Genomic DNA, 15,942 nt, shown 5'->3' with positions numbered 1-15,942 from the left:
TCCTGTAGGTTCACTGATAATGTTTTTAGTCCAACCCAAGATTGCATTATGATTAGATCTTTCCAAGATCTGACTGAGATTTTCTTAGTTATATACATTTCATAGTTAGTCAAGATCTTTTTTTCTGTATAAGGTACATACTCTTTTTAGACTTCTACTCTTTCAGTACATCATCTCCACTTCCCTGAAGGCATTTGTACTGCAGGTAAGTGCTTTATATCTTACCAGCTAATTCCCCATCAGGAAGTGGGGGAGGAGGGGGGATTGTGCAGGGACAGAGCCCTGTTCCGCCCTCACCATCCGGGCCCATTCCCCCTCTATCTCCTGCTGCTTGGGATCCGGGCCCACTCCCCCACCCCTGCTGCAGTGACAGGGGGAGGGGAGAAGTGGGCCCAGGCCCGATGCGGGGGAGGACCAGGCCTCAGGGTGTGGAGGAGCCATCCTGCTGCAGCAGGTGAGCAGTGAGCCCAGGCTGACCCAGCAGGGGCAGGGGAACTGGAGAAGCGGGCTCAGAGCTGACAAGGAGGGGGTATAGGGGGGAGTGGGCTCGAGGTCGGGAGGAGGCCCGAGCCGAAGCCGGCCCGCTGCAGTGCTGCAGGGAAGCAGCGGGCTTGGCCCGAAGCGGCATGGGGGAGGAGAGAAGTGACCCTCCTCCGCACCTAAGGCCCAAGCCCACTCCTTCCCCCCCCACACCCCCTTGTCGGCTCTGAACCCGCTTCTCCCATTCCCCCACTGCTGCTGGGGTCAACCCAGGCCCACTGCTCCCCCTGCCGTGGCAGGTCAGCTTCTCCTCCAGTTTGGGCCCGGTCCTCCTCCCCCCCACCACGTGGGGCCCGGCCGACTCCTCTCCTCCCCACACTGCTGCCACTGTTGCCGCTGCGGCATCAGCCACGCTCCTCCCTCCACCGCCACTGTATCGTTCCATGTCGGGCCTGACAGAAGGGGGAGGGGTGGGCCAAGGCCAGAGCTTGTAGCCTTGCCCCAACCCCATAGTGTCCCAACCCCACTCGCCACCCCCCCGCCCATGCCACCACTGCTGTCACTTGCAAAGAGTAAGGGGGGGGAAGGGAGTTGAGACCAGCTCTCGTGGCCTCCTCTGCTTCATCATTGACACCTGCAGGGAGCAGGACTCACTGCTGGCTTCACCCCCCTTTTTCTGTCTGCCCCATTGTCCCCGCCTCCAGAGAGCAGGGGGAGGGGGAGGCCTCACCCCCTGCTTCTGTCCCCTGTGTCCCCGCCATCATGGCAGCACTCCACCAGCTGCCAGCTCCTGTTTGAATGCTTGTTCACACTCTTATTGGGATTCTGTCAGCCAATCAACGTGAATAAAGCATTACGGACAGACAGATGGACACACTTAGGCTTTTATAATATTAGAATTTAAGATGGCAGGTATTTCATTTACCTTTTTTTGGATTATCAGCTTATTGAAGTTTTATTTCAAGGTTATGTTGTTGAGGATGGATGACGTGTGTTTCCTTTTGACAAAGATGAGGACTCTTGACAAATATGGAAGATCTTTCTGTTTCCTGCTGAAAATTCCCTTTGTAAGCGTCATTCTTGCATTTCTGGCAGAAAAAAGTTCTTATGAAGTTTCAATCTACCAAAAAGATATTCAGTTAAAATACTTTTACTTTCAGAGTAGTATTTTTGTCTAGGTTTCAGCAGTGTGCATCATGCCTTATCCTTGTCTTAGAACCAAAAGTTTACAGAAGCCGTTGGTATTGAACTACAGACCAAGCCAAGACAGCGCATTCACAAGTGCAGTCATACTGAAATAAATTGTTTTTGTTTAATGGGGTGGACAAATGCTCTGAAAGGTTTCTCATTCAGTTCCATAACTCCATCTTTAATTGCCTCATCTACTTCCAGCACCTAGTGGGAAATGCATCTCATCAGTAGATTTGCTCAAGAAAAGCAATTGCCTACAAACATATTTAGTTGAATTAATCCATCTCAAATTCTCTTTGTCTGGCATCTGGTCCAAGGCAGTAAAAATTTTCAGACAACCTGACAGCACTGTATAACCAGCAAGCAAGTAGAGGAGTTAATTGAACTGCGCAAGGAAGCAATTTATCAATCATAGTTTGTTTCCTTAATAGGACTAAACAATTTCACAAGTTTTCAGTCTCCCAGTTGTACATGCAGACAAACTGCAAATGCTGTTTCTTCACAGTCATTACATAGATGGGTTAGATAGTGTGCAATTGGAGGGATATCATCCCATTGGGGTTAGAATGCTCTCCTCAGAATGATAGATGTGTGCCATTTACTGAGATCTGTTAGGGTGCTCTGTGAAACTATGCACAACTTCAGGAACCACAGTTTTCTACATTCAATTTGTAATCAGATACTCTGTTGCTTAGGGGTAGTGTTTTAATCTGATATCATGGTAAGTTCGTGGGACATTGCTTCCCAGACTATCCCATTATGCAGAGCATGTTCAAGAGGAAAAAAGGAGATTACTTGCTAGATATGGACTGCTAGTGGAAAGAACCTGGGTAGTAGAGGTGCTATGCTCCACTTAGACTTGTCTTGGGAACATTTGGGAAGGCAGAGGGAAATTGTGGGGAGATTGCGCTTTGAAAGCTATAATAACATCTTCTGTTCAAAGGTCCAGTCATCTGAACTCATGCTTCCCTTAAGTGCAAGTATGACAAGTCCATCTTGAATTTTGGATACAGGTAAGACGATATGATGTGGTTTAAAATTAATTCTTCTGTGTCCAGATAAACATCAAATGCCATTATAAACCTAAAGTACATTTTCAGGACATCTAAAATTTCTGCTTCTGTGGTGAGCAGAATGGCTAGGAATGATCTTGATTTAGAAACTAGTATACCAGATGTGTACACAATAATATGGAGAACTTTTAGTGCCTTCTCATTACAGGGTTGTTTGAGACCAGTAAATTGCATTGGTTTGGGTGAACAGTTAAACTAAGGGCAATTATATAGCTGAGCATAAACAGTAAGGTGTTGGATACTTCTAAAGAACTTGTTCTTTCTGTAATCATTGTTTCCTCTCTAATTGTTGCAGTGTGTTCTTTTTAAAAAAGGATCAGATCAGGTCAAATTTGTCCAGCTACTAAAGTTTAAATATAGCTCTTACAATTTGTTTTTTATGGAAACAGTTGATGTAAATTAAGATGTTGCTGCAGCGTTTGCAACACAAGCATATAAGTGATGAGTCTTGTGTTCATCCTTGAATGGAAGTGTTAATGCCAAAGGCAAACAAAACAGGATATTACTGAAAAGTCCATTTGAATTTTGAAACACCTTTTGCTCAAAATAATCCAAACAGTACTAATCACATAGCAAAGGAATTATTTAAATAACTGCATGCAGCTTCCCAAATTATTGTCAGAAGGAATGAGATTTCTCAGTTCAAGGCCAGATCATTAAGAAAACACTAATGCTAGGCTGAGGATAATCTCTCATTTCAGCTTTTCAGGAAGTTGGGAGTGTTGCATGATTTTCTGGTCTGGAATTGTCAAATGGCATGTGGTGCTTTCCTTTGCTGGGCTAATGAGGGTGAGGTCACCTGAGGCTTCTGCAGGCCAGAGGAGCCATCCTGTCTTTTATATGGTACATGCTTATATTAAACAAATCTAATCTTATACAGGAAGGTTTTCCATTTCTGTTTAACTGTAAGCTGTAATGGATTTTCCTGATACAGTGCAAAATTATCATCAGTGTGTTCTGTGTCTTTGATCCTTCCCTGTTTGTTTTTTTTCTCATTTCTGTTGGATTTGCTTCCTTTTCAAGGCAAGATTCTGGTGAGATCAGGCCAGTCGTATTGAAAGATGGTGTTACAGAACATTCCTAGGTTATGACACTTTTATTGCTGCACACCTGATAGCGTTAAGACTTTGACCCAGCATAGAGTACTTTGTCAGCTGAGGTCTGAAAGCAGTCCGACTGCAAAAGTCTGTTTATGTAAAGCCCCACTGGCTTTAGATTTGCATCTTTGTAGAATTTAATGAAGCACAAAGGGTCCAAATAGTATGATTTATATAAAAAATGAACAGACACCAGCATAAATTAGAATATTAACAACATGCCCAAACTTTGTGGATGTTCTTGTTCAGAGCTATGCAGGTATTTGAGAGAATATTTTTTTAGTGTTTGAATTGAAGATACTGGGTATTTAAATAATATCCCTTTAGGTCCATGTTGTATCTGCAAATAAGATCTTGCATTTCTAATAAGTATAGCCATCTCTTGCATATTTTCTTTAACTGCATTTCTATGTGATCTGTTGTTTCCTCCCCACCCCACACCCATGGCTACACCCCTTCCAGGACCCAGCCACCTTTTTGACATTGGCTGGAAAGGGTATACCATAAACACTTTTTAAAAAACTACAAGCCCCCACCCTGGAAAAATATACATTGCTTATATTGTATTTGGAAGAGATTAGAAACATTTTTAAAGGGATATCACCTGGGAAAAGGAAATAGTTTTCCATGATGGAATACATGTTCCAGGTCCCTTCTCATTAACAAGAATATCTTCCTCATTGGAGTAGCAATGAAAACATGGCACACGCATCCTTCTGTGATTGCCACTTCACAGTGTGTGAAATATTTGTGTGCGTGTCCCCTACCCTCTCCCCCTCTGATTCTTCACTCTGATTTATGGGACCTAACTCCTCTGCCTACCCAAATAATGTAATTCAGGTTCTGAATTATGTTATTTAGATGGGCAGAAAGGTCAGAGGGGTACATGAAAGTCTACCCACAGGGCTTGGGTTATAGGATTGGGAGTAGAGGGTTGTATATGTCTTTTTACAGAGGGAGAGGTAGTTAGCTGTGTGATTATGAAGTCAGGCAGAAGGCAAAGTAGATATTCACCTTAGAGACTAAGATGCATAGAGAGCACAACTTCATCAGATGCTGAGAAAGTGAACTCAAATTCATTAAAGTGTGTGCTTTCTGAATCCCTTATGTATTTGGTTAGCCTATAAGGTGCATACCTACCCTGTCTTATATCTTTTGGGTTCCACATGCCCACAGCTGTGGCAGTGGTTATTTTCCTGACTTGCTTACTCCTAAGCTTTTAGAGTGAAGTTGTAAAACCTCACTTGCCCTCAGTGCACCCAAAAAAATGGCTCAACTTCAGTCTTTCCTGATCTAATTAGTGTGTGTGTTGTGTGCGTGGTAAATTTGGGACTGGCACAAGGTGGGACAGATGATTGTGGAAGTGTTCAAAATACACAGTAATTCAGGAAGAGCCAACAAGCATTTGCATTTGAAGGAAAAAACTGTGCATGAAACCAAGTTCCCATCTTCAGACCACTCAAGTTGCCTGTCATCCCTCATACCCATGGACTGGCTTGGAGTGGCGATCTGTAAAACCACAGGATTATACTGGGGGACCTTCTGAAGTGGAATTCACTTGAAATACTGCAGTTCTAAGAGGTGAAGATGAGCGCAATGATGCAAAGATTTTCTGTTTACAGCCCTATGACCTATGATGCCATTAGCTGAAGGATGAAAATACATTTCCATTTGTCTATGATGTTGATACTGTGAGAACTTTTTTCTGATAAATGTGATAATTTATTAAGACACCTACAAATTATTTGTATTCCGCTCAGCAATGGCCACAAGCTACAGGACAGAATGGTCATGTAGAAAACAGGGTTGCCAGCCCACTAGGACTGCCCTGGAGTCTCCAGGAATTGGATATAAATCTCCAGGAGATTGTCAAGAGTCATTTGGGAGATGAATGGTAGGGCCTTCATTAAAATAAATACTAATGTTGAATCTGATTTATACAGAAGTCCAATGGGTTTTTTAAATGTAAGAGTAATGTGCATTTGCCTTCCTGACCTCTCCCCGTAATTGGTAACTGATTCACGCAAGCAGTGGGTGTGTTGGTGTTCCTGCAACATCCCAGTTGGCACCCCTAGAAAAAAGCCACACTTTGGACTGGCCAAAGTAAAAAATGACATTTTGGAGGGATGCCTCTTGCAAGCAGGGAGACTCCTGAAGCTACACAGGAATTGCTCTGGGCTGAGTCAGCCCCTAACCTAGCTCCTCTGGGCCAGGCAGGGAGTGGAGAGGGGACTGGGGATAACTAGCATTGTCCCTACTACTCACCTTCCCCTTGGCAGCAGAGAAGGCCCTGGAGAGCCTCAGTGCAGTCCCGGCGTGGCAGGGCGAGGACGCCTTGGCTGGGGCTCGAACCCACGATCCCGGGCACGCCGGCCCCATCTCCAGCCGCTCGCTCTTGCCTTCCCCACAGCTGGGGAGCCCCGCCTACTCGGGGGGGGGGGACCAGGGGCCAATCAGCGTGCGGCGGCGGTCACTGTGGTTGCGGTACGGCGGGGGCGGTGCTGGCCAATCCGCGCCTGGTCCGCGGCGACAGGGCTCGCCATGGCCGCCTGAGGGGCGCGCGGTGCGGCGCTGAGCTGAGCTGAGGCGGCGGCGGCGGCGGCGGGTGAGGGTGAGGCGCTAGGGCCGCGCGGGCAGGGCGGGAGCAGCGAGACCCGCGGCTCTGGTGGACCCCGCGCGCCTGCACTTCGTGGCCTTGCTGCAGCGGGGCGGGCGCTCTGGGGGCCGTGTCCGAGCCCTGGCCCGAAGGCAGATGGCGGCGCTGGCGCGTGCGGCCGCTCCAGCTCCGAGCTGCTGAGGCCGGGCCCGCGCGGGGAGGTTTGGCTCGGAGCCTCGCCTGTGGCCGGAGCGCGGCTCGGGGCGGGCGCTCCTCCAGGCCGGCTGCCCCTGCCCTCGCTGCCAGGTGTCAGCGTCTCCGCGTCGCTGCCGGCCGCTCCAGACGTTGGCAAAGGCGCCTGTTGGAAACCTGCTTCCAGCCTCATGCTTCGCCTGTTTCCCCCCACCCCCACTCTTTACGAGTACATACGGGTGGGTTTCCAATAAGGCAGCTGTTGTGGACCTCCCCATGCCCGGCTCTGGCTGCGGCAGAGCTCAGATTGAGGCACAGCAGGGAGAACAATTCATCAGGTGCTTCAGCATGGAAACCCTGGGCGCAGTTTTGTGCGGCCAGCCCATGGCGAGGACTTGCACATGCTCCTTTAATAGTGCTGGAGGTGAAACTTAGCATTGTATGATCAGCTTCTGACTGTAGCTACTGGGAGTGGTTTTGTGGCCATAAAGGCCCCTTTCTTTCCTGCTTCAGGAGTGTTTTGCTGTGAGGAAAAAAACTTGTAGAATGAGAAGGCAAGGAGCATCCAAACTAGAAAGATACTGAGCCCGTAGGGTAGCATAGGGATAAGTATATGTGGCAATAGACCCTAATTGAAGGAGCTCCATCGTCAGGGAGGAGTAGCTTAGCTCCCAAGTAACTCCCTTTTGTAGCCCAGCTGGAGGAGCCCTCAGCAGCAGGACCTGGAGAAGTTGTGAGGGTGACCTTCAAACGGATGGGTGGCATGCGAAGAAAAAGAGAGAAGGGAAAACTAGCAATTAGAACAAGTGGCCACTTATGACTTTCCCAATTTGAGGAGGGGAGATGACAAGATTTTAGAAATCCAGATTTTCTGTGCAAGGTAGGCTCTTGAACTCTGGCTAGGGCAGGGTCTTGGTTTCACTCCACTAATTTTTTGGGGACAACTCTTCTGTCCTGTAAGCCACCTAGAGGAGAGGGTGGTGTAGCATTTCCCCCCTTCCTTGGAGACACAGTTTTGCTGCTCATGCAGCTCTGCATGTGGGGTAGGAAATTGCATGCGCTGAGAAGGTCCTCGTGATCTTTGCAGGGTAGTTGTGGCCTGTGTTCACTCCCTTCTGAGTACAGAAGCTTTGGGCTTGTGGGAAGCAAGTTCTTTTCTTGCTGCCCCTTTTGGTAACATCTGTTCAATGTAACGTCCTTCCAGCCTGTCCTGTTTTAACTATAGAGTCAGGCAGAGTTACAGGACAAAGCGGGGAGGCCTCTCTCTAAGGGAACCACAAGATTGTGGTAGAAATAAATTGCATTCAGTGAGAAAGTGAAGAGAATGGTACTTGCAAGAAGAATGCCCAAAAGGTAAGACTGCTTTCCATGACCCAGCCACGAGTCTTTGTACTTCTCCTTCCAGCTTATTTCTAAGGTTTGAGTTTAAGGTCTTATGGTTTCCAGTGCCATTAATTAGCAGAAGCCTCTGCTAAAATATGTATAGCAGTAACTGCTTGATTGTTGCTTGATGCAAGTCAGCATTTGGTTTGAGCTTGATTCTTGCAAGCTTAGAAGCAGTGCTGGTAAAGAGGATGCTTGGAGACTCTGTCTGGGACTGCTCCATTACCTTTTATTAGGGGTCACTGGATCTCTGTTCCTTAAAATCGCTTATAGGAGGAATGCCAAACTTGCCCAGTGCCCAGACCCAGGCTGCATCCAGGCCCACCTCTAGTGGCAAGGTAAGTGGTGTAAGGTAGCTGTGGGGGTTAACATGGTTATCCCTTGTCCTGCTGCTGTCAAAATACATCCCCAGGAGAGCTCTGTATGCTGGAATTCAGCTGCAGGCCCCACCCCTGTATTTCCAGCCCCTCCAGGCGCCCTTCTGGCCAGATGACATGGCTCTGTGGGCTACATCTTTGATGTCCCTGCTGGACTCATTGAGGGCTTATGGTAAGGATGAATTGCTTCCTAATAACAGATGGCAGTGTCACCTGAACCAGAGCCAAGGTGAGCTGAGGCCCATTTCCTGACTGGGGTGGGAGGTACTCTTTGAGGAAACTCAAATTTGCATCCTACGTGTACTATGTGGGCTAAAGTTTAGAGGTCCTGGTGACCCCCTTCCCACCCATGGCTGAAATAATCAGTCCTGTAACTAACTAATCATGGACCTAGGGAACAGCTCTTGTTAGCCTGGGTAAGCCAGCTTCAAAGGTCTTTGATTGTGAAGACTTCATCATAGTGCACCAGAAAGAACCCAAGTCTAACATGAATGAAGATGGGATGCAGAGGGTGGTAAAGAACTGCAGACAAACTTTAGGAGACAAAAATAGTTTTTCTTAACTTTCTATTAGGTGCTTGGATAGTCTTTGGGAACTGAAATACTTCATCAGATGCATCTTCACTGCAGGGCTCAAGGGCAGTCTAGCTTCCTTATTACCAACTGCTCAGATGACAAGTGTTTATTCAAGATTCTGTGTGAGGCTTAATTTTTCATGTTAGCTTCTGACTAATCACTGTTGATAAATATTGAAGAGCTAGTTCCTGAGAGATGAGTTTTTCTGTCCTATCATTTCTTGTGCAGCCTTTTGGCTTTTGCTGCAGCAGAAGTTGGAGTTATTGGTTTCATCTATTACACAGATGTCTGTATGTCTACTGGAAAATGCTTTCTCTAAATCCTTCCCCAGTGTCCATTGTTGAACCTTCCCCTTACAAAGTAACTAGTGTCTGCTATTGCTAATAGTTTTTCCTGCAGAAGAGGGACTATGTTTAACTTAGTATACTAGACACTAAAGAATGACACCTCATAGCTGCTTTCCCAAGGAGTGGTTTTAAAATGACATTTTTGAGTTTTAGTTGCCAGTCAGGGTTTGAATAGCAGCAATGCAAATGTATTGGAGCTTTAATTTAAATTATAAGGCGATATGCCAATCTTAATTTTGAAAGGTTATTGTCAACTTGAAGTCTGGTCTCTTTAAAAATTAGGAGTTCCAACTGTTACCCATGTGAGCCCCTTGTTACAGTTCATGATTTGAAAAACCACATTTGGTTATTTTTTAAAGATATGTTTAAAGAGATCTTTTCACTTTTGCTGTGTGGAAACAACCATACAAACAAGAGGAAAGATATAGTGCAGTGGTTCTCAACCTTGTTAGACTCAAGACGCCCCTCAGAAAATGTCAGCACTTAGTTTTTATTCAGTTTTTGACTGTGGAAAATTAATAGAGCAGTTTCATTGTAAAGAACTCAGCATGTTTTTGATGCTGGATTCCTGTTGGAAATCTCAGTTTATCAGTGAATCATGTAGGTGTTTGCATGCCTAACAGATCTAATATTATGTGGCACCCTTAAAAGGCTCTCACAGCACCCTAGGGTGCCAGTTAAGAATCATTGGTATAGTGAACCTTAAAATAAACAGCTGTCCAATGCACAAAGTAAACTATGGGAATTTCTTTGTTGGTCTCAGTCATAATAAATTAAGGTTAATTGGCCCCAAATTGATCTATTGTGTATGTTTCAAGTGCATCCCATTCTTTTAAATTTTGTTTATTGCACATGTGACCAGTAGAAGCAGTGGAGCATCTTCAAACTGAAGAAAATGAGCAATGACTACTTCATCCTCATTTCATGTTTAGAAAGCTTCCCTTCCAGCTATAAGGACTACAAACTATCTTATTTTGGTATTGATGCTGTGACCAGGGTAGGAAGAGAAGTGTGTTTTTTCAGGCTCTGCCTTTGAGTTCATTATGCCTAGGTGGATAATTTGTTAAGTATGTTTATTGCAAAACAAGCATTTTCAAAATGAAGTCTGGCATGCCATTAATTATCTTGTTCTAAAAGCATAAAAGAGCTGAAAGCAATGTTTCCACAGGCATCAAGGATGTTAACTGGGATGAAAAAACAGTTAAAAGTATAGCAGTCGTCAGTCTCTAGTATGCAAGGTAACCCTGTACAATGTATTTGTGTTACTGTCACTTAAAGATGAGGGCCAGGTCACTGGGTCCTCAATAAGTCTTGTTTTGTGCCCCTCTAATGGCATGAAAAGGAAGATTCCCTTTGTATAGAGGAATCCTCCAGTAGCACAGAACTAACAGATCTCATTCTATGCCATTCCTTTCCCCTGCCAGTTGCAGCCTCTGGTGCCAAAGGAATGACTGAAGAAGAGTGGGTTGTTGTCAGTGCCCTTGGGCTAGAACAACTGATTGCCAGAATTGCCCCTTTGTTATAAATAGTAGTACAGAAAACAGAGAGTTACTGTGACTTGTTCCTTGGGATGGGACTGATAACCCAGTACCCCGTGAGCTGAAGAAATGGCATATAATTTCCTTTCCCATGTCCCTTTTCCCAACTGCATTGAGCACAAGTGGCCAGTGTTAATGGTGTGGGCTAGCATACTATCAACAAATTGAAGATTTTTCTCCTTTGTGTCATGTGTAGTATATGTTCTCTCTTGAAGTAACCTTTAGCTCTGTAAGCCAGATGAGGGGTTTGGGACTAGTCTGTGGGCTAGAATGGGTCCACAGACTGAGCCTCTATGCTGGAGCCAGCCTGCTGGGTCAGTCTGGTGCAGGTACTGCATGCAGCATGTGCCCTGAATCAGTCCTGTGTGCAGGTAGCAGAACCTGCCCCAGCTTCAGCCCCACACACCATATGCAGCATGTGGCACACATGGGGCCAGTCTATGAGCCTGATCCTGACCAGCCCCAGATGCTGCTCATAGAGCCAGTCTGGTGCTGCTGTAGCCAGCAGCACACACCTCAGGCTAGTTCTTCACGTTATGTGCTGTAAACACTGACTCCTACTTGTAGGCACATGTAGCCTGCGCCAAATGGGCTGGCTCCATGTGGACCACATGCAGCAAGGCAGGGCTAGGGCCAGCACACACTACACGCAGTGCACCAATCTGAAACCCCCAGGTAGGACTGGACTGGGTGATAGGGCCCTATTGGCCAGATCTGGCCTACGGACTGTATCTTTGACACTCCTGCTCTAGCAGAATGTAAGACTGTTGAGCAATTTGTAGTGAGTGGTACAACTGAGCTAAAGTATTTTTTTCAATAACGTTTTTATGTACTGACTTTCTCTGATTGCCATATAGATAGAGTAATAAGTTCAGAGCTGCTTCATGTTCCAGAAGCCTGCATCATGAGGTTTCTTTTCTGCAAGTACTCAGTGGAATGGTTTAGGCTTGGTACCAGTCATTCCCTACTAACTTTTTCTCTTTGCTTGTTTCCCAGTTCCTCTGCCGTTAGGCTCCTTTTAGCTCACATCTACCATTTCCCATTTGTGTTTCTGAATAGCTGTTTGGTTTACCACTGCCTGTTTTCCCCAGCACCTGGCTTTTTTCAACATAAGTTGGATCAGTTTTGTTATTTATATATGTTTTTGCTAGTTGGCTGAAGAATGTAAAATGAGGGCTTCATGTTTATTTTGTAATACAAAATGACATTTCTACCTATAGCATCCTCATTTTGGAATCTTAATGAAAAGGTTTTTTATCAACTGTAATTTTTCTGTTTTTTCCTTCTGGTTTTTAGACATTGCCTCTGGATGAATAATGGGGGAGATTGAGGGAACATATCGAGTCCTGCAGACTCCTGGTTCTCGTTTGGGAGTTCAGAAAAACAGTGGAGTGAGTACACTGGAGCCTGGGCAGAACCTCTCTACCGCAATGGCATCAACACCTGGGAAGGTCCATGAGAGGGATCTACAGATCAAAATAAAGATGTTGGACAATACTGTGGAAGTACTTGACATTGAGGTAAGAAAGGGTTGGGCTGCTTTCAAAAGCACATGGTTTCAAACAGTTTAAAATCTGCTGGATTTACTAGTGTACAGAGTGACAAAGCTTTGTAACCTCTGGAAGGAGAATCATGTAAGAGTTAAGAAGGGCTGGTACTGCTCCAGAGCATAAAGTACAGGTCACTATACAGAGGCCTCCTCAGTGGCCTGCCTGAAATCTGCATATGTAGAGGAGCAGAGTCACAGATTTAGATATTATAGAATCTGAAGGATGTTAAAGACTTTGTGGAAGCATGCTTTCACAAACTTTCCACAAGCATTTATGATGGTAAAGAATAGTAACTGTTTATTGTTCTGGTGGAAATCCAAGTATCCTCTTCTCTTTTTTTGTCAATGGCTTTTCCTTCTTAAGAAAAGGCTCAGCTCTGTGATGTAAAGGTGGATAAAGCATTTTCTCAATTCTAGCTCTCACTGTGCTGCTCAGATGTATTTGTGACTGGCTCCCTTCCCTGCTACTTGGCAGTGGTTCTGTAACGGTGTGAAAGCAGCATTTCTTAAAAAGGGGTATGTTCAGGTATAGATCAGGGGTCGGCAGTTATTTCAGCGGGAGGGCCACTTAATGAGTTTTGGTGAGCTGTTGAGGGCTGCACACACACAATCTTACAGAAGATATTTTAATGAATTATAGATAAAAAAAAAAAACAAATTGTGTACGAAAAATCAAACAACTGCTATAACATTTTAATTTTTTTTACATATTTTTTGTCAATTTGTTGTTTTTTAGTAGTGTATGTAAAGGCAAGTGCATAATAGCTCAGAATAAAGTTTTATTCTTATATAATTGGGGGGAGGGTGGGCAGCCACCTGTGGGCATCTGCTGCCCAGCAGACACCCTCATGGCTTTGCCACATTATCAGCTGCCTGGAGTAATGCAATAGGGGCAGGAGAAGGAGCTGCTGGAATGCTGGGGAGCCAAGTAGCATCTTGGTGGCTGTGGCAGCAGCCTTGCCGGGAAGCTGTGCTCACTGGCCAGGGCCGGGCGTGATGCTGTCTGGAGGGCATGGGGTGAGAGTACAATGTGGGCTGCTCTGGGCAGGAGCGGGGAGAGCCCCTGGCTGCTTAGAAGCTGGATAGCCCTGAATTAAGTGTGTTTTATTCAAAGACTACTTCAAAAGCCTGAACAGGAGCTAAAGACCATTAAGTCCACATTGCAGGCTACCAGCTCTCTATCTTTACAACTGTGCTGAATGCACAACATAGGTGCCTCTTCCTATACCACTGTACAGTTGCTCTCCCAACAAAATTGGGCTTAATATCAGTGTTGAACACCTATAGATGCTAGAAATTGTAATCAAGAGGTCTTCCATCCATTTCCCATCCCTTCTCACTCATTACCATCCCCCCCATCACCGTCTCATTGTTTACTGTTAAAACAGGTAGACGTCATTCAATAACTTGAAGCAGTGTTGGCGGTATTGCAAAAGCTTGAGTGTAGGGCATTTTATTCCCATTATTTTCCTGCCCCAAAGAGTAAAAGGGATCAGTGTTCCATTCTCGACTGCTGGTGTCTCAGCAAATTCCTCTTGAACTTCAGACATTGAATGGTGGCTTTAGCTTCTAATTCCTTCATTGTATCCTCCAGACTGATTGTGGCTTTTAACCTGAACTATGCCAGTTTTCACACAGCCATTTATCCAGGCAGGGGGAAATGCCTTAGCTTCCAGATTAGAACCAATGCAAGTTATCAGTGCAGGATCCTGATCTTAGATCTTCCCACAGTACTAAAATATCCACCAAGTGCTCAGCAGCCCCTTAAAGTGATGAGGAATTTGGATATGCTCGTAAGTGAATTCAAGGAAGATGACCCCAGATCAGTGGTTGGCGATGTCTTGGGACAGAGTGCCCAAAACACCCACAACCTCGACTTGTAAAATGTTGGCATGTCAGAGGGGGATGGCAAGGGAGCCATGAGGGGCCTGACCCTTGTTGTGGCAGCGCAGCCCTGGCCCCTTCCCTACCATTGGCCCCAAGGCATGCATGCCAAGCAAAATGCCTTCACGTGCCATGCTCTGGCATCCGTGCCAGAGGTTGTCTACCCCTGCACTAGATCATGATTTCAGTCCAAATGATTGTAAAGCTCTTTGCCCCAAACCTCAAAGTCAACCAGAAAAAACAACATACCAACTCTGACTCAAAGCATAGTGTTTATAGAACAAGTCAGATAGAGTTTACCTCTCACAGGGAAGATTCTAGACAATAGCAAACATCAACATATTCAGGCTCACCCAAAAACAAACTTTTGGGACGCATGGATTCATGAAGCTGCATGGCCCAGCTTTCTGGTCTTCACACATGTCCCATGGAAGCTTATTTCAAATTCGTGCATCTACCCTGGACACGGTGGATGGTTAAGGTCCTGCAAGATATTCTCTGCTCATTTAACCTGATATTCCAGTTTGGTGTGCAGTTGAGTCCCTTTTCTGCAGCTCATCCTATCAAGATCCTGGTGACAGACAGCTCTCTTCAGTGTCTCCTTTAGATTTCCATCTGATCTGCTTGTGGTCCTCTCAGTATGATTCCCTCCCCAGAAACATCCTAGAACTTAGAACTATTTTCATGGCATGCAAGCTGTTTCCACTGTCGCCCCAGGGACCCACGGTCCAAGTTCTTGCAGAATAAGTTCAGAGCAGAAAAAACTTTGCTCTGTCAGGAGATCTTTTGGCTCTGAAACTGGTACTTTTCAAAGCAGAACACACCAGTGGCTTTTCATCTGCCTGGCCTTCAGAACCCCTAGGTAAATCAGTTCAGATCTTTGCAACTAGGAAATAGATATTTGACACAGGACAGAATAGATTTGTTGGTCACATGTGTCTTTCTGCTGATCTGCAGGTCATAAATCAACAGCTAAAAATATAGTATGCTTGCTTTATTTATATTAAAGACCAGAAGATATAATCCTAGATGTCTCAAATCTTGAATATTCATCAGCTACCCTTTATATCTAAACTTGTTTAACTTTATCAAGTTATCTACTTTCAGACAGTGAGCTGCTATCCCATCATTTAGCCTTCTATAAAGCTCAGTATTTTAGGATGTATTAGTGATGTTTTGTAAGGTTGTTATAATGTGCCTAAATCTGAAAATGAGTTGTGTAGCTGGCAGGTTGGAAAGAGGATGGTTACAGAAGAGTGGTATTGGACATTACTCATCTTAAGAGTTCTAAGTTGTCTAAAGACTGAGAACTTTTTCTGTGGTACTTTATAAAGGTCACTTTTTTGTGTGATGAATGAGAACTGTTGGCAGCTTCTTTACCTTGCGAACATGTTAAAAAAATAAGGCTGACAGAATTATAACTTGACACAGTTGTGAATTTTGCCTCCTTTTATTCTGCTTTATTCCACCTTGTAAGGGTTGGGGTGTACCACGTACCGTGGGACCCCGAACCCCGGATGTCCCCTGGAGAGGAGGGGTACTCAGTGGACCGTCCCGCTTCCCCGCTCTCGCCTGCCACGACTTGATGGAAAAGATGGGGTTCACCCGTGCCGGGAAGCTGGCGGTCCACGTGGGGTACGGCACCTCCAAAGTCCAGGGG

The 15,942-nt window shown here is 45.4% G+C and overlaps 1 protein-coding gene across 4 annotated transcripts in view; it reads left to right on the top strand.

Annotated features, from left to right (window-relative positions):
- The first annotated feature begins 12,119 nt into the window (after positions 1-12,119).
- The window catches only part of FARP2 (FERM, ARH/RhoGEF and pleckstrin domain protein 2), a 145,504-nt gene continuing 141,681 nt past the window's right edge, over positions 12,120-15,942 (top strand). For all 4 annotated transcript variants that reach the window (XM_019543011.1, XM_019543010.1, XM_019543012.1 and 1 more), the window contains exon 1: positions 12,120-12,369. In XM_019543011.1, the coding sequence (XP_019398556.1) occupies positions 12,166-12,369 (204 nt within the window). In that variant the 5' untranslated portion in view covers positions 12,120-12,165. The remainder of the gene's footprint in view (positions 12,370-15,942) is intronic.

Source organism: Crocodylus porosus, unplaced genomic scaffold, assembly GCF_001723895.1.
Source record: "Crocodylus porosus isolate Cpor-Errol unplaced genomic scaffold, CroPor_comp1, whole genome shotgun sequence".
Taxonomy (NCBI): domain Eukaryota; kingdom Metazoa; phylum Chordata; order Crocodylia; family Crocodylidae; genus Crocodylus; species Crocodylus porosus.
This window is presented reverse-complemented; position numbering and strand designations above follow the sequence as displayed.